This window comes from Lithobates pipiens, unplaced genomic scaffold (genome assembly GCF_037356315.1).
Source record: "Lithobates pipiens isolate NorthernLeopardFrog02 unplaced genomic scaffold, aLitPip1_a1.2 Scaffold_35, whole genome shotgun sequence".
Lineage (NCBI taxonomy): Eukaryota > Metazoa > Chordata > Amphibia > Anura > Ranidae > Lithobates > Lithobates pipiens.
Window position 1 is genome coordinate 27,180,242 of NW_027507811.1, and position 24,326 is coordinate 27,204,567.

At 44.7% G+C, this 24,326-nt stretch overlaps 2 protein-coding genes across 3 annotated transcripts; both read left to right on the top strand.

The window, feature by feature from the left end:
• The first annotated feature begins 34 nt into the window (after positions 1-34).
• Positions 35-10,995, top strand: LOC143955251 (uncharacterized). 2 transcript variants are annotated; one of them, XM_077465334.1, is made up of 5 exons: positions 35-113; positions 4,180-4,340; positions 5,580-5,702; positions 5,789-5,912; positions 6,994-10,995. In XM_077465334.1, the coding sequence occupies exons 2-5, from the start codon at positions 4,272-4,274 to the stop codon at positions 8,466-8,468; spliced, it is 1,791 nt and encodes a 596-aa protein (XP_077321460.1). In that variant the 5' UTR covers positions 35-113; positions 4,180-4,271; the 3' UTR covers positions 8,469-10,995. The 2 variants fall into 2 exon arrangements, with proteins under 2 accessions (XP_077321460.1, XP_077321461.1); XM_077465335.1 differs by having other exon boundaries at positions 44-113; positions 4,183-4,340.
• Positions 10,996-15,570: 4,575 nt separating this feature from the next.
• LOC143955228 (uncharacterized) lies at positions 15,571-24,024 on the top strand. Its single transcript, XM_077465310.1, has 2 exons — positions 15,571-15,737; positions 18,632-24,024. Exons 1-2 carry the CDS (start codon positions 15,571-15,573, stop codon positions 19,962-19,964), a joined length of 1,500 nt encoding a protein of 499 aa, XP_077321436.1. The 3' UTR covers positions 19,965-24,024.
• The last annotated feature ends 302 nt before the right edge of the window (positions 24,025-24,326 follow it).

Below are 24,326 nucleotides of genomic sequence, written 5' to 3' on the forward strand. Positions count from 1 at the left end.
GCCTTCTGGCTGTGATTGGGCAGCGCGTCCTTTTCCGGCTGCTGGAACACACAACTGCACCGCTTGGAACGCACCGACCGGAAGAGCTTTCGAATGCAGGTGAAGCAGATGTGGTGAGTAAACAGATTCCTAGCACGGAGGGGATTATTATTATTATTTTAATCACCTCATAATAAGGTAATGCAATGGGGTTTATTATATTTTTGGCTATAATGGAAACATTTCAATATTGCTGCCTTTTTTTTATTATGGTAATAGCATTAATGCAGAGAGGGTTGTTATCATTGTTATTGTTTATGTTATTATTGTTATTACTCCTTTGATGTCATAAAAATTATAATAATTCAATTATTAGTGATAATCTTAAAACATTGATGCTCATATTTTAATGTATTGTTTTTATTTTTATTATTATTATAATTATATTAATTGTTGCTGTATAAACCCAGCGCAAACCGGTGCATTAAATGACGCTGGGGGTCAGTTAAAGGGACTCTTGATCATGCCGCACTGTCATTGGCTAACATCATTGAGAACCTGTCCTACCAGCTCCATATTGTTGGAATGTGACCTTGAGATGACCATGAAATCTTGGTCGTAGTTCTTGGGGCGTCAATGGAGTGTTCTCCTGACAAGCGCCTCCAAGCAACACATACTATATATGAAGTGACTGGCCATAAAGGTCCACCCGCCCCGGCCCTAATGCCACATATATACGTATAGCTGTCATAAAGGGGTAAAAGGAGAACAACCACCACCGCTACAAAATCATGTCGATTCCCCTCAAGGGGTGTAACATTCTGTCCCGTTCTGATCCATACTGTGGTTTAGTGTTAATAAGCATCTCTTTACATCTGTTTGTGCTGGCTGTAGCTCCACCCCAGACTGAAGCCCAATTTATGCCCATTGCTATGGGGGAGTTCTCTCCCTCTCTCAGGTTGAGTATGTCCACATGACTCACTTACTGACAGTACTTCCTCTAGTCCCTGCAGGGTACATCAGGGTACATCCCTGGAACCTCAGTAACCCCAATGACCTACCTCCTGATAGTACCTCCCTTGTTCCCTGCAGGTCGCGATCCTGGCTTCTCCACAGCCCCCACAAATCATCTGGCAATAGTATTATTATTATTATTATTCAGGATTTATATAGCGCCAGCAATTTACGCAGCGCTTTACAATATAAAAGGGAGACAATACAGTTACAATACAATTAAATACAAAAGGATTAAGAGGACCCTGCTCAGAAGAGCTTACAATCTAAAAGGGTGGGGCAGGTGGTACAGAAGGTTATAACTGTTGGGAATGAGTTTATGGAAGTGGTAGGAGATTAGTTTGAGACGTGATAGGCTTCCCTGAATAGATGAGTTTTCAGGGATTGTCTGAAGGTAGCAAGAGTAGGGGATAGCCGGACCGGTGGAGGTAGCGAGTTCCAGAGGATTGGAGAGGCTCTGGAGAAATCCTGGAGACGAGTGTGGGAGGAGGAGACGAGAGAGCTTGAGAGTAGGAGGTTTTGAGAAGAACGGAGAGGACGGTTTGGGTGATATTTGGAGACAAGATTGGTGATGTAGCTCGGGGCAGAGTTGTGAATGGCTTTGTATGTGGTGGTTAGTATTTTGAATTTAATTCGCTGGGTGATTGGGAGCCAGTGTAGGGATTGGAGGAGAGGGGTGGCAGACACTGAGCGGTTGGTAAGGTGGATAAGTCTGGCAGCAGCATTCATGATAGACTGAAGAGGAGATAGCCTATGGAGAGGCAGGCCAATGAGAAGGGAGTTGCAATAGTCAAGGCGAGATATAACAAGGGAGTGAATGAGGATCTTGGTAGTTTTAATTGTTAAAAAGGGACGAATTTTAGAGATGTTACGGAGGTGAAATCTACAAACTTTTGACAACGATAGGACTTGGGGCTGAAATGACAAGTCAGAGTCTAGGATTACACCTAGTACCCTGGCGTGAGGGGAGGGCCTGATGGTTGCATTGTTGATTTTGATGGAAAAGTCATGGAGGGGGGCATGTGCAGGGGGGATTATTAATAGCTCAGTTTTAGAGAGGTTTAGTTTAAGGAAATGGTGTGACATCCATGCTGATATGTCAGTTAGCAGGTTAGTAATGCGAGAGGAGACTGAAGGAGTGAGGTGAGGAGTAGACAGATAGATTTGGGTGTCATCGGCGTATAAGTGGTATTGGAAGCCGTGGGCGGTTATCAGGTGACCAAGGGAGGAGGTATAGATAGAGAAGAGAAGGGGTCCAAGAACAGAGCCTTGGGGGACCCCCACAGAAAGGGGCAATGGAGAGGAGGATACAGAGTTGTAGGTGACACTGAAGGAGCGCTGTGATAGATAGGCAGAGAACCAGGAAAGCGCAGAATCTCGGAGGCCAAGGGAATGTAGTTTATTGAGGAGGAGTGGGTGGTCAACAGTATCAAAGGCAGCAGAGAGGTCAAGTAGTAGGAGTATGGAGTACTGGTTGTTGGTTTTAGCAGTTAGTAGATCGTTAGTGAGTTTTAGTAAGGCAGTTTCCGTGGAGTGCTGAGAGCGAAAGCCAGACTGTAATGGGTCAAGAAGGTTATTTTCACTGAGGTAGGAGCTAAGGCGGTTGTAGACTAAGCGTTCTAGAAGCTTAGAGGTGAATGGGAGCAATGAGATAGGTCTTAAGTTGTTCAGGTTGGTGGGGTCCAGAGAGGGTTTTTTAAGTATGGGGGTGATCTGCGCATGTTTTAGAGGGGAGGGGAAGGTGCCACTTGAGAGGGAGAGATTGTAGATGTGAGTGAGGGAGCATAGGATAGAGTTAGAGGGTGACCTTAATAGTTGTGAGGGAACAGGGTCCAAGGGACAATTGGTTAGGTGAGCATCTGAGAAAAGTTTTGCAACCTCTTCAGTAGTAGCCAATTCAAAAGAGGAGAGTGTTGAATGTGCTATTGGGCCAGGTATGTTGGGTGGGGAAGATGTACGCACAGCGGAGGTGTCCTCGCGAATTGCATCAATCTTGTCTTTGAAGTGATTGGCAATCTCTTGGGCAGTGAGTGAGCTGGTGGGTAGAGGGGGTGGGGGACGAAGCAGAGAGTTAAAAGTTGAGAAGAGCCGACGAGGATTGGATGACAAAGTATTAATAAGAGATACAAAGTAGGCTTGTTTGGCAGCATGGAGGCAGGAATTGTATTTTAGAAGGGCAGATTTATATATGGTGAAGTCTTGGAGGCATTTGGTTTTACGCCACAGCCGTTCAAGAGCACGGCAACGTCTCTTGAGATTTCTAGTGTTGTCAGTTTGCCAGGGTTGTAATGGTCGGGGCCTGATTCTGCGTGTGGTTAGAGGACCGCTCTCAGTCCTTGCAGGTCACATCACAAACTTCTCAGCAGCCCCCATGACCTACCTCATTATAGTACCTTCCTCAGTCTCTGCAGGTCACATCCTTGGTACCTCAGCAACGCCAGTGACCCACCTCCTTATAGTACCTTCCTCGGTTCCTGGTTTCTCAGCAGCCCCCATGACTCTCATGCCAATAGCACCATCTTGGTCCCTGCAGGTCACATCCTAGGCTACTAAATAGCCTCCATGGCTCCCCTGCCAATAGTACCTCCCTGAGTCCCTGCAGGTTACACCCCTGGCACCTCAACAACCCCAATGACTCACCCTAAAAGTGTCTCCCTTGGTCATTGCAGGTCACTTGCCTGGCGAAGGGAAACTGCATGGCTCCGAAACATTGCTGTATATCTATCATGTAACCACAAAATAAAGCTTTCAGGGAATCCTTGATGCTCTGATGACATTTTCTTCACTCGGTCCCTGCAGGTCACATCCCAGGCTTCTCAGCAGCCCCCACACATCACCTGCCAATAGTACCTCCCTGGGTCCCTGCAGGTCACATCCCTAGGTTCTCAGCAGCTCCTAAAAATCACCTGCCAATAGTATCTTTCTTGGTCCGGGCATGTTACACCCCTGGCTTCTCAGCAGCCCCCATGACTCCCCTGCTAATAGTACCTTCCCCTGTCCCTGCAGGTCACAACAGTGGCACCTCATGACCCACACTGGGTATTGGGATATTGGGATAAAGGCAGCAAAACTCAGACAAGCTTTCCAACCCTACCCCACTAAGCATGGAGTTGGCCTTAAGATTATAATTGTTTAAAATAATTTATATTGCAGCTGTATTTAGATTTCCATGTGTTCTTTTCAAAGCAGTCGAGCTGTGAGCTTGTAGTATCTTCTGGGAAGGATACTTGGTCCTTTTACAGAGTGGGTCCAGTGTAAATCGCCTCAACCACCGTAGGATGGATCAAGATGTGTCTGGAAATATCCTAAACCTCACACTGGAGATCATCTACCTGCTGACCGGAGAGGTGAGGGGAATTCTGAGAGGTCACATGACATCACTCACATCTCTATTAATAAAACACAGACCCATGTTTTCGTCAGATTAGGCGACCCATCAGAATGTGTAATGGAAGTGACGTTCCATTGCTGCCATCTTGCTACACCCCACACTCCTCTATAGTAAGCATACACTGAGAAAGGGGAAAATGGACATCTTGTTGCACCCACCGAAGTTTTGCATTTTACACTTATTTTTAACTGTAGTTTATGTACTGAAATACAGTACTTAGAACTCCGTATGAATGTTTACATGTTGAATTTTAAAAGCTTTTAAAATTCAACATCTAAACAGTCAGACGGAGTTCTAAGTACTGTATTTCACTATATAACCTCAGTTTACTGTTATAAATAAGTGTAAAATGCAAAACTCCGGTGGGTGTAACAAGATGTCCGCTTTCCCCCTTCTCAGTGTACCCTTACTATAGAGGAGTGTGAGGTGTAGCAAGATGGCGGTGACAGAACATCACTTCCATAACACATTCTGACGGGTCGACTAATCTCACGTAACACCTGACTGGAGAGGTGAGGAGGATTCTGGGAGGTCACATGACATCAGTCTTATCTCTATTAATAAAACACAGACCTGACCAGTGAGGTGAGGAGGATTCAGGGAGGTCACATGACATCACTCTTATCTCTATTAATAAAACACAGACCTGACTGGAGAGGTGAGGAGGATTCTGGGAGGTCACATGACATCACTCTTATCTCTATTAATAAAACACAGACCTGACCGGAGAGAGGTGAGGAGGATTCTGGGAGGTCACATGACATCACTCTTATCTCTGTTAATAAAACACAGACCTGACCAGAGAGGTGAGGAGGATTCTGGGAGGTCCCATGACATCGCTCTTATCTCTATTAATAAAACACAGACTTGATTGGAGAGGTGAGGAGAATTCTGGGAGGTCACATGACATGACTCATCTCTATTAATAAAACACAGACCTGATTGGAGAGGTGAGGAGGATTCTGGGAGGTCACATGACATCACTCTTATCTCTATTAATAAAACACAGACTTGATTGGAGAGGTGAGGAGAATTCTGGGAGGTCACATGACATGACTCATCTCTATTAATAAAACACAGACCTGATTGGAGAGGTGAGGAGGATTCTGGGAGGTCACATGACATCAATCTTGTCTAGGTGAGGAGTAATATGGGAATTTTTTCTGTATGATGTATATTGTATCTTACTGCATAGAATTATGGACCCATGAAAAAAAAGTCCAATAAACTACCACCTCCGTCCTTGCCACCTGAGGGAAACATCGACAAGATGATCCTAGAAGTCACCCAGAAGATCATTGAGCTACTGACAGGAGAGGTGAGCGGTGGTGGGAATTCTGGGACATTATCCAGTAACAGACAAGGGATGTGTCTGGATGGTGACTGTATCATTGTGTGTGTCAGGTTCCTATAAGGTGTCAGGATGTCACTGTCTATTTCTCCATGGAGGAGTGGGAGTGTATAGAAGAACACAAGGATCTCTACAAGGATGTCATGATGGAGCACCAGTTGCCTCTTTCATCTCCGGGTAAGAGGTTGTTGGGTCAGAATACCATGTTTCTGCAAAGTACAATTGTGTTCATTATATCAAGGAGCATCATCCAGAAAACACTAATTATGACTTCTTGAGAGTTGAGGTCAGTAGATTTCCCAGCCTCTGCTATGATTTAGTGAGAATATAAGTTTCTTCAGTTCAGTGAGAATATAAGTTGTTAATTTGATCTGAGTGCATGTAAGTCTCTCAGGTTTTTTAAACATTACGGCCCAAGTTGGGTCATTTTTGTACCATATCCGCAGGCACTGACCATCTCTTGCATCATGTCCACTGTCTTCGTCTATCTCCTGTATCATGCAAGCATGCCATGCTTGGACCAATAAGACTATGCACAGTATACTGTATACCACACCTTCCCAATGTCCCTGGAAACTGTAAATCACTGAAGCAGACACTGCTCATTCAGTGATTTCCACTTGCTTTCGGGTCTTTCTCTGAGCAGCTGCTCTCCTACATTGTGGACACAGAAAGTTGGCCATTCTTGGCAGAATGCTTTGCATGTTCTGAATGAATGCAAAGCATTCACTGATTGGACAAGATGGAGAGCGTGATGTCACTGCCTTGCCTTCCAGGTCGTCCAATCAGAGAACGCTTTGCATTCATTCAGAAAATGCAAAACAATCTGAATGGCGCATGTGCCCAGTGTTCACAGTGCAGGAGAGCAGGCATTTGTTGCAAGACCTGAAAGCAAGTGGAGGTCACCAAAGATGGTCATTTTGTTGAGTTGCATGGCTGCAGTTATTTAATCTTCTGTCCTTACTTATAAATATTTTTGTAATGGTGTTTAGCTTTCACCATTTCCCAGATTTTTCTAGTAAATTGTGCCATAACGTATGTCAGGCCTTCAGGAAGAAAGGACTCTGTAGGGTTTGGATTTGAGGAACTTTGGGTCTTATGCAGTTGGCAAGGCCGTCTCCTCACTCATCCTATAGCATTTGAGACTACCTTTATCGGTACAGGAATGTTCCTCCTGCCAAGAACTCTCTTCAGTTTATAAACTCTTATATATTTAAATGTTTCCTTCCTCTCACCCTGATATCTTTTTCTCCAACAGATCTACCATCACCAAATTGTCCAAATGATGATTCCATTGTTGTTATCAATCCCCTAACTGACCAGTCCTCCTCAGCAGTGCAGCAAAATATGACTCACACCCTGGATGACATCCTGAAGGCTTCGAGTTCTTGTAAAGCAGAGGAAGAACAATTTCCACAGCGCAACATCTCTGCGGCCACAAACCATACACCAATTACGTCTGCACAAGTTAAGGAAGAACTCCTCCCAGTCGAAGAGCATTTCCTCCACCCTGTACAGTCAACAACCATACATACACAGTCTGCATCAGCTGGCTGTAAGGTGGAGACACTCTTAGCTGAAGAGCCTTTCCTCCACCCCGTTGACTCTGCAACCACACATACACAGTCTCCATCAGCTGATTGTAAGGTGGAGACACTCTTAGTTGAAGAGCATTCTCTCCACCCTGTAGACTCTACAACCATCCATACACACTCAGCATCACCTGATTGTAAGGTGGAGACACTCTTAGTTGAAGAGCATTTTCTCCACCCTGTAAACTCTACAACCACATATACACAGTCTCCATCAGCTGATTGTAAGGTGGAGACACTCTTAGTTGAAGAGCATCACCTCCAGTCTAACATCTCCACCCTAACCGAACATACACAATACCTATCTGCTCAATTTAAGGAGGACCATCACACCCAAAATGAATTTTCTTCCCATGCACGTTCTACTACTGCTCAGGATCAGGGGGAATATGTACCAGTTTTTTACCCTTCTTTATGCCTTGATCAAAGCAAAAACACCCAGGAGTCTCGTTCTTGCAACAAACCATTTGCTTGTTTTGAATGCAATAAGTATTTTAGGGTCAGGTCTGACCTGGTGGCCCATCAGAGGTCTCATGCCAGACAGGAGCCTTATTGTTTTACTACCTCTGATGGCCTTACTCCACAACAAATGCTCCACACGCCCACAACATCTTACCCCTGTCCTGATTGCGGCAAGTTCTTTTCCACTTACTCCAATCTGGGACTTCACCGGAAGATTCACTTGGGAGTGAAACCATATTCCTGCCCAGAGTGTGGCAAATGCTTCCTCCGAAACTCACACCTTACTAGGCATCGGCAAAGCCACGTAGGTGATAGAGTCAAGCCATATTCTTGCACCGAGTGTGGCAAAAGTTTCCTCAGCCGGGCTTCTTTTGTTGTCCATTGGAGAAATCATACCGGGGATAATCCTTACTCTTGTTCGGAATGTGGGAAATCTTTCCCGGCTTATAGCTGCTTGGTGCAGCACTGGCGGGTTCACACCGGCGAGAAACCCTACCCTTGCTCAGAGTGCGGCAAACGCTTCGCTGCACATTCCAATCTTACCCTTCACTATCGCATTCACACCGGGGAGAAGCCGTATTGTTGTTCGGAGTGCGGGAAACGTTTTGTTAGGAACTCACATCTCAGGAGGCATCGTAAATGCCACACGGGGGAGAAGCCGCATCTATGTGCCAAATGATCTGGTTTGTGCTGGAGACTGAGCTTGATTGACTGGATCAGTCATTGATCCTGGGTGAGTGATCTATGGGCAAAGTGGAAAAGATTTCTTCCTGTAGGTTGTGTCCAATGGCAGATGGAAGCAGAGGACCCTCTTGAGACTTGGGCTGCTACTTTTTATATACGTCCTTAGGGTCGACTCGGTGTACAGTCTTGGATATGAAGGAAGGAGCGCCTGGGTGTTCAGAAAAATACAACCTATGTTGTGTGGTTCATAAGACTTTTATTAAAAATGTCAACATGTACATTGAACCAACTCATTTCGGGGGAATGGACTCCCCCTTCTTCAGGGCTGTTGCTGCATGCTATTGGATGGCAGTGGTTCTCAAAAGGATATATTGATTACAGGATTTCGGGAAGTGGATTGGCAGAGTGTCGGCTAAGGATACAAAGGCAACATACTGCCTCTGTATCCTTAGCCGACACTCTGCCAATCCACCAACCCAAAACTCTCATCCAAAAGCATGCTGTCACAGATCAGCTGCGGAGCTGATCTGTGTCTCACCTTTAGTACAATGGGTCGGCTGGCATCTGTTGTCCACTGTCAGGTGTCCAGCTCTGTGCACTCTGCAGCTATGGGTGTCGCCACCCTTCACCTGTTGCCTAATATATGTTTCCTTCCTGCTACTTCCTGTCCAGCCCCTCATGTGCTTCTCTATTTAAATCTCTTCCTAACTAGCTACCATTGCTTGAGCAACGTTTGTTTCTGAAGCTCCCCTGTGTAACCTGTTTTACCTGACTTCTTGTGAACTGATCTTTTGTGTACTGACCCGGCTTGTTCTGATTACGTTGTCTGCAGCCCGCCCTGACCTTGGTTTACTATCTGGCTCTCCTCGCTTCATCCATCCATCCTTGTCTACAGTGTCTTCTGGTACTTCCCTAGCGAGCAGGGTGAACCCGGGGGTCGTGACCTGGGGTCAGCACGCATTTAAGTCCAAACCTTCGTGAGAGGGTCCCTGGCGGAACACCGGCTGGCTCTTAGATTCCACGCCCTGGGGGATCCCGTGTCACCTGCTCGCCTGTGGGTTTGCTGTAAGTAGTAATGTGACACATGCGGCAATAGCCCTGAAGAAGGGGAGTCCATTCCCCTGAAACATGTTGGCTCAATGTATTTGTTGACATTTTTAATAAACGTCTTTTGAACCACACAACAAAAGTGGTAGCTTTCTGGACTCTCCTTCCTTCATATCCAAGTGTGCCGAAGGAGGAATTTGTTTTTTTCACCAAGGATGGTTTTGTGACCTGCTTGAGGGTTTTGCATGGGAAAGAAATTGTGCTGTTGTGCGGAAAATGTTTCTCCACCTACTCTGGACTTGAGAGTTCACAAGTGCAAGAAACTACATCTACGCCTTATACAAGAAGTCCTTCACCATGTACCCAACCGTGCTCTTCAGTGGATAATCCACATGGGGTAAAAGCCCTAATCCTGTGCTAAATATAGCAAAGGTTCCATAAGGAATTCTCATGGGTGCCACACCGTTGACCTCAGAAGACACCAAAGAACTTACTTAGAAGGAGAACTGGGTTGTGAAGCTGAATTAAAAAATTGGTTGTAACAGCCAGGTGAGCCTGTTTTTTCTTCAGCTTCCTGTTAAGATCCCACACACTTTCCCCTACCACAGATCTATACTTACTCTATTACTTTGGTCACGGTCTCTTCAATTCTTCGCCTCCTGGTAACCATTATCTTCTTAGTACCAGCCCATCAACTGATACAGGAAGTGGTCTGTTGCTTGGCACATAGAAGTCTACGGAAGGCTAGAGTTCAAGTATATGCTGCCAGGAGGCAAAGGATTGAGGATGCTATAAGGTAAGTATAGATCTGTTGATGGGGAGGGTTTTCATTTTGCCAGGGGCTTAGAAAAAGGTTACAAATGGTTTTGGTAAAAGTCCAGTTACTGTTTAAATTTGAAAACATTCCATGTTTGAGAGGGACCTGGTTTTACGTTTAGGAATTTTCTTTACCGCCTTTGGATCTGGATGCCCACAAGGAAGCTCACTTACTGTAGATGACAAAACTCATTTTGCCTGTGGTCACTAGATTTTGTATCCATAAATCCAACCTTTAACCCTTTCGTTGTCAACTTTTATTGAATTGGCCAAATCTATTTAGTAATATTATTGGTTCTATCTCAATGGTTCATTTTTAGTGTTGGCAAAAATTTTGTGAATTGGTGGGCTTGAGATTATTTTCATGTATGCAAATAAATCTCCAAATCAAAATTTCCCCATTAAAAAAACTCAGCAAAATAGTAATATGAATGAATATGACTCATACACAGACTCTGTGATATAGGGGACTGTGGCTCATTGATCTGGAACACTATATCAGTGGATTGAGGAATTTGTGTCACGGAGGAGATAGATTCTACATGACCGCCACTTTCCTCACTTTGGTAAAGAATAAATAACTTATTGAATGTATGGTACACCTGTACTGATTTGTTCTTCTATGTTGGTGGAGCTTGTGAATAAAATATTTAAAGTCAGCACTTGTCCTGAGTGATGTTCTTGTACAGGGTATGTGTCAGGTCACCTTGAGGCGAGGTGACAGATGCACACCGTAGGGATCAGGAGTGCACCGCAAGGTTGTGGACCCTACGGCTGACTGCTGCAGATGGGGGACAGATCCCACTGGGGTTAGAGCGTAAGATTCCCTGGGGCGCAGAGTCTAAGAGCCAGCAGGTGTTCACCAGTGCCTCTAGTGGTGAGGATGGACTTGGCTGCAACTGGCTCCAGGTCACGACTCCCAGGGTCCCCCAGCTCACACCCACAGTAGGCAACAGGAGGATAGGGATAGTGAGGGACAAAGCCAAGGTCGGGGCCACAAGCAGACAGGAATGGTCAGGGACACGCTAAAAGGTCAGGATCACAGGCAAACAGGGATAGTCAAGGACACGCCAAAGTCGGTAACGGAACAACAGAAGAGCACACAGCAGGTAACGGGAAACTAACACACAAAGGTTGATCAGCAGCATTGGCCTACAGTGCACAGGTTAATATAGAGCTCCCCGATAGGAGCTAGGGTGGAGCCATGCCAGAGGATGGATTATAAAATCAGACAGGTGAGGGTCGGCTGGTCTCTAGAAGAACACATGGGAACAGGTAAGCAGACAAACTATTGCATAACCATGACAGTATGCCAGTATAGGGGCGGGCCATCCAAAATAGATTTTTATTTAGAAACTGGAGTCACCTATTTTAAGCCTTGGGGATCCCATTGATAAGATCTCGCCACCATTGTTCTGGGCCTCTTCCCAGCCACATTGGAGTTTTGGGTGCACCTGGCCATGTTAGGTTGTAGTCATGTTTCTTAGCAAGGAAGATGGAAACCCATCATAGTAGCGACAGCTTGGGGATCCCATTGATAAGATCCCACCACCATTGCTCTGGGCCTCTTCCGAGCCACATTGGAGTTTTAGGTACCCCTGACCACCTTCGGTAGTACTCATGTTTCCTAGTAAGGATGGTGGAAACCCATCATAGTAGCCACATATTAAGGATCCCATTAATAGGATTCCACTACCTTTGTGCTGGACCTCTTCCCAGCCACATTGGTGTTTTGGGTGTGCCTGGTCACGTTAGGCTGTAGTCATGTTTCTTAGCAAGGATAGTGGGAACCAATCCTAGTAGCCACACCTTGGGATCCCATTAATTAGATCCCATCACCATTGTTCTGGACCTCTTCCTAGCCACATTGGAGGTTTGGGTGTGCCTGGCTACCTTAGGTTGTACTCATGCTTCTTAACAAGGATAATGGGAGCCCATCATAGTAGCCACACCTTGGGATCCCATTAATAAGACCCCACTACCATTGTTCTAGGTGTCTTCCCAGCACATTGGAATATTTGGTGTACCTGACCATGTTAGGTTGTACTCATGTTTCTTAATAAGGATAGTGGGAATCCATCATAGTAGCCATACCTTGATGAACCCGATTGATAGTATCCCTCCACCATTATTTTGAACCTCTTCCCAGCCACATTAGAGTTTTGGGTGCGCATGGCCACTTTACGTTGTACTCATGGTTGTTAGCAAGGATGGTGGGAACCCATCATAGTAGCCACACCTAGCGGAACCTATTGATAATATCCCACCACCATTGTTCTGGGCCTCTTCCTAGCCACATTGGAGTTTTGGGTGCGCATGGCCACTTTACACTGTACTTGTGGTTCTTAGCAAGGATGGTGGGAACCCATCATAGTAGCCAGACCTAGCGGAACCTATTGATAATATCCCACCCCCATTGTCCTGGCCTTCTTCTCAGCCACATTGGAGTTTTGAGTGCGCCTGGCCACCTTAGGTTGTACTCATGTTTCCTAGCAAGGATGGTGGAGACCCATCATAGTAGCCACACTTTAAGGATTCCATTGATAGGATCCCACCACCTTTGTGCTGGATCTCTTCCCAGCAGCCACATTTTAGTTTTGGGTGTGCCTGGCCACATTAGGTTGTAGTCATGTTTCTTAGCAAGGATGATGGAAACCCAACATAGTAGCCACATTGAGAGGATCCCACCACTATTGTTCTGAGCCTTTTCCCAGCCACATTGGAGTTTTGGGTGTGCCTGGCCACGTTAGGTTGTACTTGTTTTTCTTAGCAAGGATGGCAGGAAGCCATCATAGTAGCCACACCTTGGGGATCCCATTGATAAGATCCCACCACCATTGTTCTGGGCCTTTTCCCAGCCACATTGGAGTTTTTTGGTACACCTGACCACCTTAGGTAGTACTCTTTTTTTCCTAGTAAGGATGGTGGAAACCCATCATAGTAGCCACATCTTAAGGATCCCATTGATAGGATTCCACTTCCTTTGTGCTGGACCTCCTCCCAGCCACATTGGATCTTTGGTTGTGCCTGGTCACATTAGGTTGTACTCATATTTCTTAAAAAGGATCATGGGAACCCATCAAAGTAGCCACAGCTTTGCCTCAAGTATTCCCACAGCTGTCAGAATACTCATGATAGTCAGCTCCATCTAGTGGCTGTAATGCAGTATTTTTCTGATTGTGGCATTTTAAGAAAATACCACATTATGGTCACACAGCCATTCTCAACCAGGTTTCTGTGGAACACTAGGGGTTTTCCAGGGATAGCCTGGGGTTCCTTGAGATGTGACAAACTGACCACCCATCTGATGGTGCCTGCATGGTTCTAGGTCCAAAGCAAAATTTGGCAGAACCAGCAACATGACTGCAAGGGTGTCATTTTACCCACTCATGTAATGTGGGGTATTCTTCCCTCTTACCACCACCAATTTTTGCCAATTTGGCCAATGACTTTCAATAGACTAATCTAACCAGGGGTTCCCTGAGACCTCAAAATTATTTCAAAAGGTTCCCCTGGGGTAAAAAGGTTGAGAAAGGCTGGATTAAACTCTAAGTTTAGCTATTTTTTTTATTTATTTACACAAATCAGCACAAGGAAGGGTACTGGTGGTTGGTCCCTGAAATCTTTTGTCCTTTGCCTCCTTTTGTCCTCTGCCTCCTTAGCATTAAAATTGTTGTCATTAATACTAAAATAATAATAATGATAGTATTATTATTATCAATAAAATAGCAATAATTACAGTTATTATCTTCATTGTCAATATTTTTAAACGTTTTAATTTATTTATTAGAATTATTTTATTTTAGTATTATTATTATTATTATTATCATTAATAATAATAATAATAATAATAATAGTAATAATAATAATTCCATTAAAATAGTAATACTAATATTGTATTAGCATTAAAATTGTGGTCATTAAAATTGTAATACTAAAATAATAATAATGATAGTATTATTATTATCATCAATAAAATAGTAATAATTACAGTTATTATCTTCATTGTCAATATTTTTAAACAGTTTAATGTATTTATTAGAATTATTTTATTTTAGTATTATTATTATTATCATTAATAATAATAATATTAATAATAATAAATTACATTAAAATAGTAATACTAATATCGTATTAGCATTAAAATTGTGGTCATTAAAATTGTAATACTAAAATAATAATAATGATAATTATTATTATCATTATTATTATCTTTATCATCTTTTTTAAATTAATATAATAGAAATATTTTATTTTAGTAATAATAATAATAATAATATTATTATCATTTAATTAGTAATACTAACATTTTATTATCATTAGTAGTAGTAATCTACTGCAATCTAATGTAGTAATCATTAAAATACTACAATAATGAATTATAATTAATTAATTAATTAATTAAATAATTAATGTAATTAATTAATAATTAAATAATAATAATTACATAATTAATTAATACAATTAATTCGTTTAATTAATAATTAATTAAATAATAATGATAATGACATACTTAATTAAATATTTAATAGGATTAAAATACTACAATTATTATTATTATCTTCAGCGTCACTTAAAAAAATGTATTTAATATAATAATTTTATTTCATTATCAGTAATAATAATAATTATAATTTTACCATTAAAATAATAATACTAACATTTTTATTATCATTAAAATAGCAATAATTGAAATAGTAATACTCAAATTATTATTATTGTTATTATCTTCATCATCAATTTTTTAAAATTAATGTAATAAAATTATTTTATCTCAGTACTACTAATAATAATATTATCATTAAAATAGTAATACTAAAATCAATATTATTATCTTCATTGTCAATATTTATTTGTATTCATTTAATAGCATTATATTATTTCAGTATAATATTATTAATTTGATATTACTATTTTTACTATTTTAATGATTTTAGACAATAAAAGGGTGATAATGCATTTTATTTTATTAGTCAAGATTAATTACATTTTATGATCTCATTCTTTGATCAGAGGAGACAAGTTTTTTTTCTGTGTATTATTTTTTATAAAATACTATAAGTGATCCTCAGCAGATTCTGTGGAGAACGCAGAGAGGAGGATTCTGCGTAGAAGAGCTCAGGGAATCTAGATGACTCCCGATCTCAGAGGCGATTCATTCTGTGGTCCACTATCCGGCCTTTCGCATACTCCTTGCTGGAAGCGCCCCTAGCAGTAGGCGGAACCTTGCAGCAATGATCGCGGGGAAGAGCGTGTCGGGCGCCATCCGGCCTTTGGAACGCACAAGGCAGAAGCACTGTGGAACGCACAGGCCGGAAGTGCCGCTACAACTTCCTTTCCTGTTGTCTCAGGAAGAAGGAGAGGAGAGGGTGATGTGTGTGGTGCCTGGTAGCGGCTGCAGGTAACTATGGGGGAGCGAGAGAGATTTATTGGTGTGCTGAACCCGTATTATAACCAGGGGGAGGAGTCAGTCATTATTGGGGGGGTCAAGTTATGTAATCAGGGGGTTTGTAATGAAGTTGTAACCCCTAGTCACATGACCCCCAGAACTAAGAGGAGTATATATGTATGGTCTTTTTTTATTATTGTTTATAATTATGATATGATCGTCTCATATTGTGTTTAATTATATTTATAAATGAATAATTGAACGGTTGAAGGCAGGAGGCCCCCCAGACATGAGCGATGGTGGTGTGGGATGCGCCGTTCAGGGGCCGCGCTCTGCGTTCTCTGAAATCAAAGGCTTTATTTGGCCTCCAAAGGGCTCCAGTGATTGGCAACTGCCGGTGACTGATGTCGTGGATTGGGCCACCCGCCTTCGAGAAGGGCGACCCATTTGGTTGACTTGGAACGCGCTGTCAGACGCTGCCGGTCATCAATGCGTCTGATGAAGGTGATTAAAGTGGACCTGTCAGCTAACACCCACAGTGCCCATTATGAGGGGTTCCCCCCATCCCTGTGCCAAGTTGACAGGTCTGTACACCTGCCGTGCCCATTATGAGGGGTTCCCACCATCCCTGTCCTGAGTTCCTGGGTCTGTACACCAGCTGTGCCCATTATGAGGGGTTCCCACCATCCCTGTGCCAAGTTCACAGGTCTGTGCACCTGCTGTGCCCATTATGAGGGGTTCCCAACATCCCTGTGCTGAGTTCCCAGGTCTGTATACCGGCTGTGCCCATTATGAGGGGTTCCCACCATCCCTGTGCTGAGTTCCCAGGTCTGTACACCTTCTGTGCCTGTTATAAGGGGTTCCCACCATCCCTGTGCTGGGTTCATGGGTCTGTACACCCGCTGTGGCCATTATGAGGGGTTCCCACCATCTCCCACACATAGGTCCGTTGGGAACGCCCATATTTATCGGGCGGACAGGAGCAGAGTCAGGAATTACGGTAGTTAGCTCTCACAATCCGAACATGGAAGAGGTATAAAGAGCCGGGCCTTGGGGTATCGCACTGTATACCGATGAGTGCGTTTCTTTCAATATATAGGAGAAGACCCCTTTGAGACCAACTCAGACCCCGCAAACCATCCAGGAGTATAGAGCGGAGCCAGAGCCACATCACCCTCCCTGACATCTGAGGAATGATGACAGGGAAGGTGAGCAGTGCTAGGAATCATTGGATATTGTCACAGCAAGGGATCAGATAAGGTGTATCCTATTGGTGGGGTCTGATGTCCTCAGTGGTAAAGGTCAGGAGTGATTAATGGAAGAGGAAATTGTTTTAGAGGTCAGAGTGTTTATGGACATCCCTAGGTAAAGGTGCAGGGAAGACTACAGGTGTGGTCCAAAACACGATGGGAGGATTTTTACTTTTAATATGGTCTGGGAATGGCTTGAGGTGCTCCAGGAAGACATGGAGACCAAGGACAGCCTCGTTCAATGCCCCATCTTACTCTACGGCACAGGTGTCAAACACAAGGTCCACAGAGCCGAATCCGGACCGCCAGGCCATTTCATGTGGCCCTTGCACCCAGGGCTTTCACCCTCCTCTCACCACTGTCACCTCTTCTTTGTTTTTAAGCAGAGCTTTCCTCTCGGTGGCTCTCACAGATCTCTGCCTGCCCAGTACTCATGGCGGGGACAAGGGAGATGCAGGCACAGTGTGGGATGGGGGTATTAAGTCGTAAGCTGCACTGTCATCCCCATCTGTAGCTGGGTGCACAAATGCTGACCAATGAGAGAGAGAGGGGATGAGCCACGCACATTGATGTGTGGTACTAGATTGGGGCTGGGTGGGTGAGATTTGAGGAAGCTTTCTGGGGGGGGGGGGGGGGGGCAGTGGTGCTGAGGTCATAGCCAAGCAGGGCTGCAAGTGAGAAGAGCAGCTAAACCCTGCACTCTGTACCTAGTGCACCCCTGAACCCTGCACCCTGTATGTAGGGCACTCCTGAACCCTTCACTCTGTACATGACACACCCCTAAACCCTGCAATCTTTACACAGCGCATCCATCAAACCTTGCACTCTGTACGTAGCACACCCCTGAATCCTGCACTCTGTATGTAGTGCACCCCTGGCCCCTGCACTCTGTACACGGCGCACCCCTGACCCCTGCACTCTGTACACGGCGCACCCCTGCACTCTGTACACGGCGCACCCCTGCACTCTGTACACGGCGCACCCCTGCACTCTGTACACGGCGCACCCCTGCACTCTGTACACGGCGCACCCCTGCACTCTGTACACGGCGCACCCCTGCACTCTGTACACGGCGCACCCCTGAACCCTGCACTCTGTACACGGCGCACCCCTGAACCCTGCACTCTGTACACGGCGCACCCCTGAACCCTGCACTCTGTACACGGCGCACCCTTGAACCCTGTACACGGCGCACCCCTGAACCCTGCACACCCCTGTGCCTGGCGCACCCCCTGAACCCTGTGCGTGGCGCACCCCAGAACCCTGCACTCTGTACGTAGCGCACCCCAGAGCCCTGCACTCTGTACGTAGCGCACCCCAGGACCCTGCACTCTGTGCGTAGCGCACCCCAGGACCCTGCACTCTGTGCGTAGCGCACCCCAGGACCCTGCACTCTGTGCGTAGCGCACCCCAGGACCCTGCACTCTGTGCGTAGCGCACCCCAGGACCCTGCACTCTGTGCGTAGCGCACCCCTGAACCTGCACCCTCTACATACAGCATTCCTAAACTCTACAGATATAGCACTCCTGGTATTTATTTCTGAAAAAAATGAATGTCCTGTAGAGTCCCTTTTTCCCAGAATACGTTTTCTAACTAACAACCTGATGTATCTCTAGGCTTCCACATTCTCACCACCATGTCTTTCTTTCTAACAGGTTTGTTGCATGGAGGACCCAACCTCGGTTGAAAGAAGTTCACAACATTCTTGTAAATTGGTCGACTACTAAACTCTCCCTACTGGAAGGGCAAAGTATGTCCCGTACAGTGGAGGATGTCCCCAGGATGCTGACATTGTGCAAAGAGGAGGTGGAAGATCCTCCACAGTCATATGGTTCCGGAATTAAAGTTGAGCCATCGGAGTGTGATGGAGACACTGCTGTAGCTTTCCCAGCCACCGTTGTTAAGGAGGAACCCCAGTGGAGTGATGGAGAACACCATCTGCACTCTGGATGTTCCACACTGGATGACCCCAGTCTTGCGTCCTCAGATATAAAGGAAGAAGTAGACTCTTGTGATGAAGACCAGCTTCCACTCTCTAAGTCTTCTTCACCTCAATGTGATACTTATATTGAGGGGGAGTCGGATGGTGGAGATCTCACAGAAGATTCGGAGTATGGCAGTGTTTCTCCTGAAGATGAAGAAAATAACAATGACCAACAGGAGCCACCGGCAGATGAGCCGTACAATTGCGATGTGAAGTCTACCAAGCGAAGCTCTGAACGCTTCAATCACCAGAGGAGCCGCGCTGGAGAAAAACCATACTCATGTCCCGACTGCGGGAAGTCCTTCACCACCTGCACATACCTGGCCCATCACCAGAGGACTCACACCGGAGAAAAGCCTTATTGCTGTCCAGTGTGCGGCAAACGGTTTACCACCAACTCAAACTTGTCTCTGCACCAGAGGATCCACACCGGTGAGCGCCCTTTTCGGTGCTCTGAATGCGGCAAGCGCTTCATCAGTAACTCCCACCTCATCAGGCACTGGAAGATTCACACTGGGGAGAAGCCGCATTCCTGCATGGCCTGCGGGAAAAGTTTCATCAGCAACTCCGACCTGAAAAGACACGAGAAGATCCACGACGAGAACCGGCCGAAGCCCGGCTCCAAGCGCGCGGAGTTCCTCAAGAGCCTGCCTGTCGACCTCGCCAAGAAGCCGCACCCTTGCCCTGAGTGCGGGAAGCATTTTACCACCAAGTCCAATCTTGGGGTCCATCGAAAGATTCACACAGGCGTCAAGCCTTTCATCTGCCCTGACTGCGGCAAATGTTTTGTCACCAACGCCCATCTTATCCGACACCACAAGATCCACACCGGGGAGAAGCCATATTCTTGCTCGGCATGCGGGAAATGCTTCATCAACAATTTTGACCTGAAAAGACACAAGAAAATCCACTTTGACTACGAAGCCCTTTCTGCACCAGGGTCAGTAGAAAGCCTTAGCAGCGAGTCAGGTATTGATAATCAAGATAGACCGAACATAGTATAAAACTCAAGGCGCATTTTATCGGTCGCCTAGAAATCATCCAACACGGGACAACGAGGAGCTTCCCGCCATGAATGTAGGAGCTGTTCCACTGATGACAAACGGAGAGCGCTTGCCAGTGAGTCATCAAGGTGGTCTCCGGTCTGTGGGACGTAGCAGAGGATGAATATTTTGTTTATGAACTATTTTTAATAACTTTGTACTTTGTGTACATGTCTAAAAAAAAAAACTGCCAGAGACTCCTGGGGAAATTTATTTTTTTATTCGGCAGGCCTGAGGACGATATTTTCATTAATTACAGCCTTAACAAATTCAAAAAAGTCAAACTGTGGAATCTCAGTTGTGGCCACATTGGTGGGGGGCTAGAGATTGTTAAAACAGATCTCCAGTGTTCCCCACCCCCACTCCTTGGAGAACCCTTCCTCCCTAGTTATTTTTATTTTTTTTAAAGCCCTCACAATTACCGTTTTCCTTAAAGCGGAACTAAACCCTCCTATCGTTTTCAGCCAAGGAAGCTGCCATCTTGGCCTCTGATCTTCAACTGCCATGATGCCGTACATGTAATCAGTTATGACACCAGCCATTTGATGGTTTGACAGCTAGGTTGAGGGCACAACCAATGTGAGTGTTACTTTCCTGATGTGCTGGCAATGTCCCTTTTTTTTTTTTTTTTTTTTAACTGTTTAAAGTGGTTTAGTTCCGCTTTAACGCTATCTTGTGATGTCATTCCTGACTTTTCTCCTTCTGGCAGTGGTGAGGGAGGGTGAGAATTCTTCCAGTGGTGCTCCTATAATGACGTGCGAGTACTACTCATTCTTGGAATACCTTGGGCCCAACCTGCATGATCGTAGGTTCTCTGCGTTGGGGTGTAATTGGCAAACTAAACTTCCAGGACATGGGTAGAATGACTGAGTTTTGTTTTGCCCTGAAGAGGATCACCTGTAGTTACCTGTTAAAGGAAGGCCTTCAAAATATCTCAGTTCAAACTCTTCATACTATAAGTAAGATTTGTCACAAAGTCTTTCTCCCTGTACGAGACCTTTGGGCGTTGTAGGCAAAGAAAGGGTACTAACAAAACCTTGGACACAAGAACAATGCAAAAAAATTTACCAGTTCGGTCAAACTCCATGTTGGGCAGTTGTTCTAGAGTATGTCCTGAATTTCTTATGGTGGTTCTAAACAAGAGAGAGCCATGGGAGTTCCCTCCTGAGCATAAAGTACTTTGTGTGTGTTGGCGTTTAAGCAGTGTGGACTTCAAAACGTGGCCCTTTGCTTGCTTTTGTATGGCCCTTGGGTCACTTTTCCTTCCACCAATACAAGGCGCTATTTCTACCTCTGACACCAACAGTAGGGCATAATTCCTGCTAATGATGCCAACAATTGAGTACTATTCCGCCCACTGACACGAGTGATGGGGCACTATTCCTCCCCCGATGGCAACAATGGGGCACTATCCTCCCAAACTAAAAGCAGTGGTGGGGCACTATTCCTCCCCTTGATACCAACAGTGGAGCAATATTCTTGCCATTGAAACCATTGATTGGGCACTATTCTTCCCACTGACATCTATTAAGGGAACACTATTCCATCCGCTAACACCAGCAATCGGACACTATTACTCCCACTAAAACCAATGATGGCACATTGTTTGCTCCCATGGACACCAGGACATTTTCTACTCACGCTGACCATAGTCCAGGCCCCCTCAAAATCTAAAGGACAGTAAATGGCTCTTTGTTTAGAACGTTTGGAGACCCCTGGCGTAAAGAGGTAAATCAGGCATTCCTAAAAAGCCCGTTCTTCTTGTGTCTGTCCTGGTTAAATCCGACAATTTTTGTTAACTGTTTCTTTTTTTTGGTGCTAATTTTTTTTTATTTTTGGGGACTCTTTGGGGGGGGGGGGAGTGAGTATCTTCTTATAATAGCAGCTGAGGGCGTTTTAGTCCTCATTCTTCGATCGCTTAAGTTTCTTGTTGCACACCGACTGACTACATTTGCAGTCGCAGGATAGTCCCCCCCCTCCCTTTTTTTAATTTTTTTTGTCGATTCAAATTTTATTGAATATTTCTAAGAAAGCAAAATTAAAAACAACCTTCAAATAGGCAGTAAGAGAGGTTGTGCAGAACCGCCAACCCCTCTTCTCTCTCCTCCTGTGCAGTTGTAGACTCTCTCTGACCATACGAGAAAAGTACTATGACCCAGCAATACTGTGCATACAAAGCCAGTAAACATCAAACAACTGGTGGAGGATAGTTCTCGCTGTCCGGATAACAATCATCAGAGCAGAACAATCACATAGCAGCTAAAGAAGATAACAAATGAGGAGATGAATCAGTGAACCGGCCAACCACGATATGCCCATTCATTGCACCATAGGACCTCCACCCCATGTGACAGGGAAACTACCGATATCCTATAGGATAGTTACACTTTATTTAGAAAATGTATGATCTCTATCCTCGGTTTAAAGCAGGAATTGCAATGGAGGCATCTGTAGTAGGTCCTGGGCTGTCCTACTATCTCTTACAGGATGGCATTTCCCACAAACGCCCTTTCCACAGGGTAAGAACATTTCGCCTGGTTCCAGGGTTTTGCTTGTATGGCGTCACAGCAGCTTCCACCCAATGCCAAGTTTTTGGAGTAGGACGTATATAGCACTTAAGAAAATGGAATATAGAATTTAAAAGAGTGGAGTATCCCTTGATAATGGAAACTGACAAAATTAGTGCCCAATTCATTCCACTTTTACCTAATTGACAAGCTTTGGTATATTGAAAGAAAGTATAAAATCTTGTCAAATAAAATATGATATGATCCTACAGGCTTGACAAGGTGAGATGAGGCTGAGGATACCCACAGATGTGAAAGGTGCTGGGCAGAGCAACGGGCTCTTTTTAAAGTCAACCTCAGCAGCAGCTTATACTTCGTCCGAATATCATACGAAAACGTTAGTCCGAGGAAGGGTCGTGCGATTTTTGGATCGTGTGTACACTACTTTCGACAGCCGTTCATCCGATATTATTTGATCGGACATGCACAGAAATTTTCCTCGTACAATTCCAGATCGTATGATTTTCGTTTAGTCAGTATAGTTGTCGTCCGAAAATACAATACAAATACATTACAACACGTGACATCACTTCCGTTTATTTTTGTTTTTATATCGTATGAGAATTTTAGTGACTTTATTTAGCTTTTCAATTTCTACTTGCGATTATTAACCGAAAACGGTCGTACGATATTCGGATCGTGTGTACGGGGCATTACTTATATTTTCCAACACTTGTAGCAGCTTGTTTGTGCTGAAAACCACGGCTGGACTGACTGGATCAGTCAGTGGTCGTGGATGGGTGAGCGGGCAAGTAGGATGGACTTCCAGCTGTAGGTGGTGCCCAATATTAAGTGATGGTAATGAAACCTCTTTAGATTTGGGCTTCTGCCTTTAGGGTACGGCCTTATGGTCGTTTCCACATGTAGACTTGGAAAATTAGGAAGGAAGGAGCGCCCAGTGTTCAAAAGAATGCAGTGCTGAAGGTGGGTTAAAAGGTATTTATTGGTAGTAAAGATAAGTACATCAAATCCAACGTGTTTTTGGGGGAAAGGACTCCCCCCCCCCCCCCCCCCCCCCTTCTGCAGGGCTGTTGCATGCTATTGAAAGAGGTTATAAACCTCAGACGTGAAATATGAACAAAGCATATCCCTCTACTTGTCTCGATTAAGACCACAAAGTGCCATTTGTGTCTGCTGCCTCCTTCCTCTACTACCCTGTTTCCCTGGAAATAAGACCTAGCGTGATTGTCGGTGTTGGCTGCAATATAAGCCCTGCCCTGAAAATAAGACCTACAAGGACATTAACTAGGGCTTATTTGGAGGGTAGGGCTTATATTGCAGCTATCACCGACAATCACGCTAGGTCTTATTTTTGGGGAAACATTGTATCAACATGAATCACTTCTGACACGTTTTCGTGACACCAAGAGAGAAAAAATGGTGACGGGAGGGATCTCCAGTTGATTGACAGCCTCAGCTCTGTGTGATGTGTGTATGGTTTGGGGGGGGGGGGGGGGGGGTCCTTTCCCTTCCCTCCAGTTAGCTCTGCAGAGTGTAAATTCTGCTCTCTCTCCACCTCCTTTTTTTTTGTGAAATTCTCATACAAGATTTATTAAATTCTAAACAGATTTAGTTGGGAGAGAGCTGCAGATAAACGGGTACAATTTATGTAGGAGGATTTGTTTAATCTTTGTATATCATCTGAGGATAATCCCTTCTCTGGGTATATGTAAGGGCTTACAACCACTTTATATGGGTACAATTCTCCAAGTAATATATACCGTATATACTCGAGTATAAGCCGAGATTTTCAGCC

Coding starts and splice junctions, on each gene's coding strand:
- LOC143955251 (XM_077465334.1), top strand. CDS start 4,272: ATGGATCAAGATGTGTCTGGAAATATCCTAAACCTCACACTGGAGATC. Junction 4,341..5,579: donor TCTACCTGCTGACCGGAGAG/GTGAGGGGAATT, acceptor CTTACTGCATAG/AATTATGGACCCATGAAAAA. Junction 5,703..5,788: donor TTGAGCTACTGACAGGAGAG/GTGAGCGGTGGT, acceptor TGTGTGTGTCAG/GTTCCTATAAGGTGTCAGGA.
- LOC143955228 (XM_077465310.1), top strand. CDS start 15,571: ATGATCGCGGGGAAGAGCGTGTCGGGCGCCATCCGGCCTTTGGAACGC. Junction 15,738..18,631: donor GTGCCTGGTAGCGGCTGCAG/GTAACTATGGGG, acceptor TCTTTCTAACAG/GTTTGTTGCATGGAGGACCC.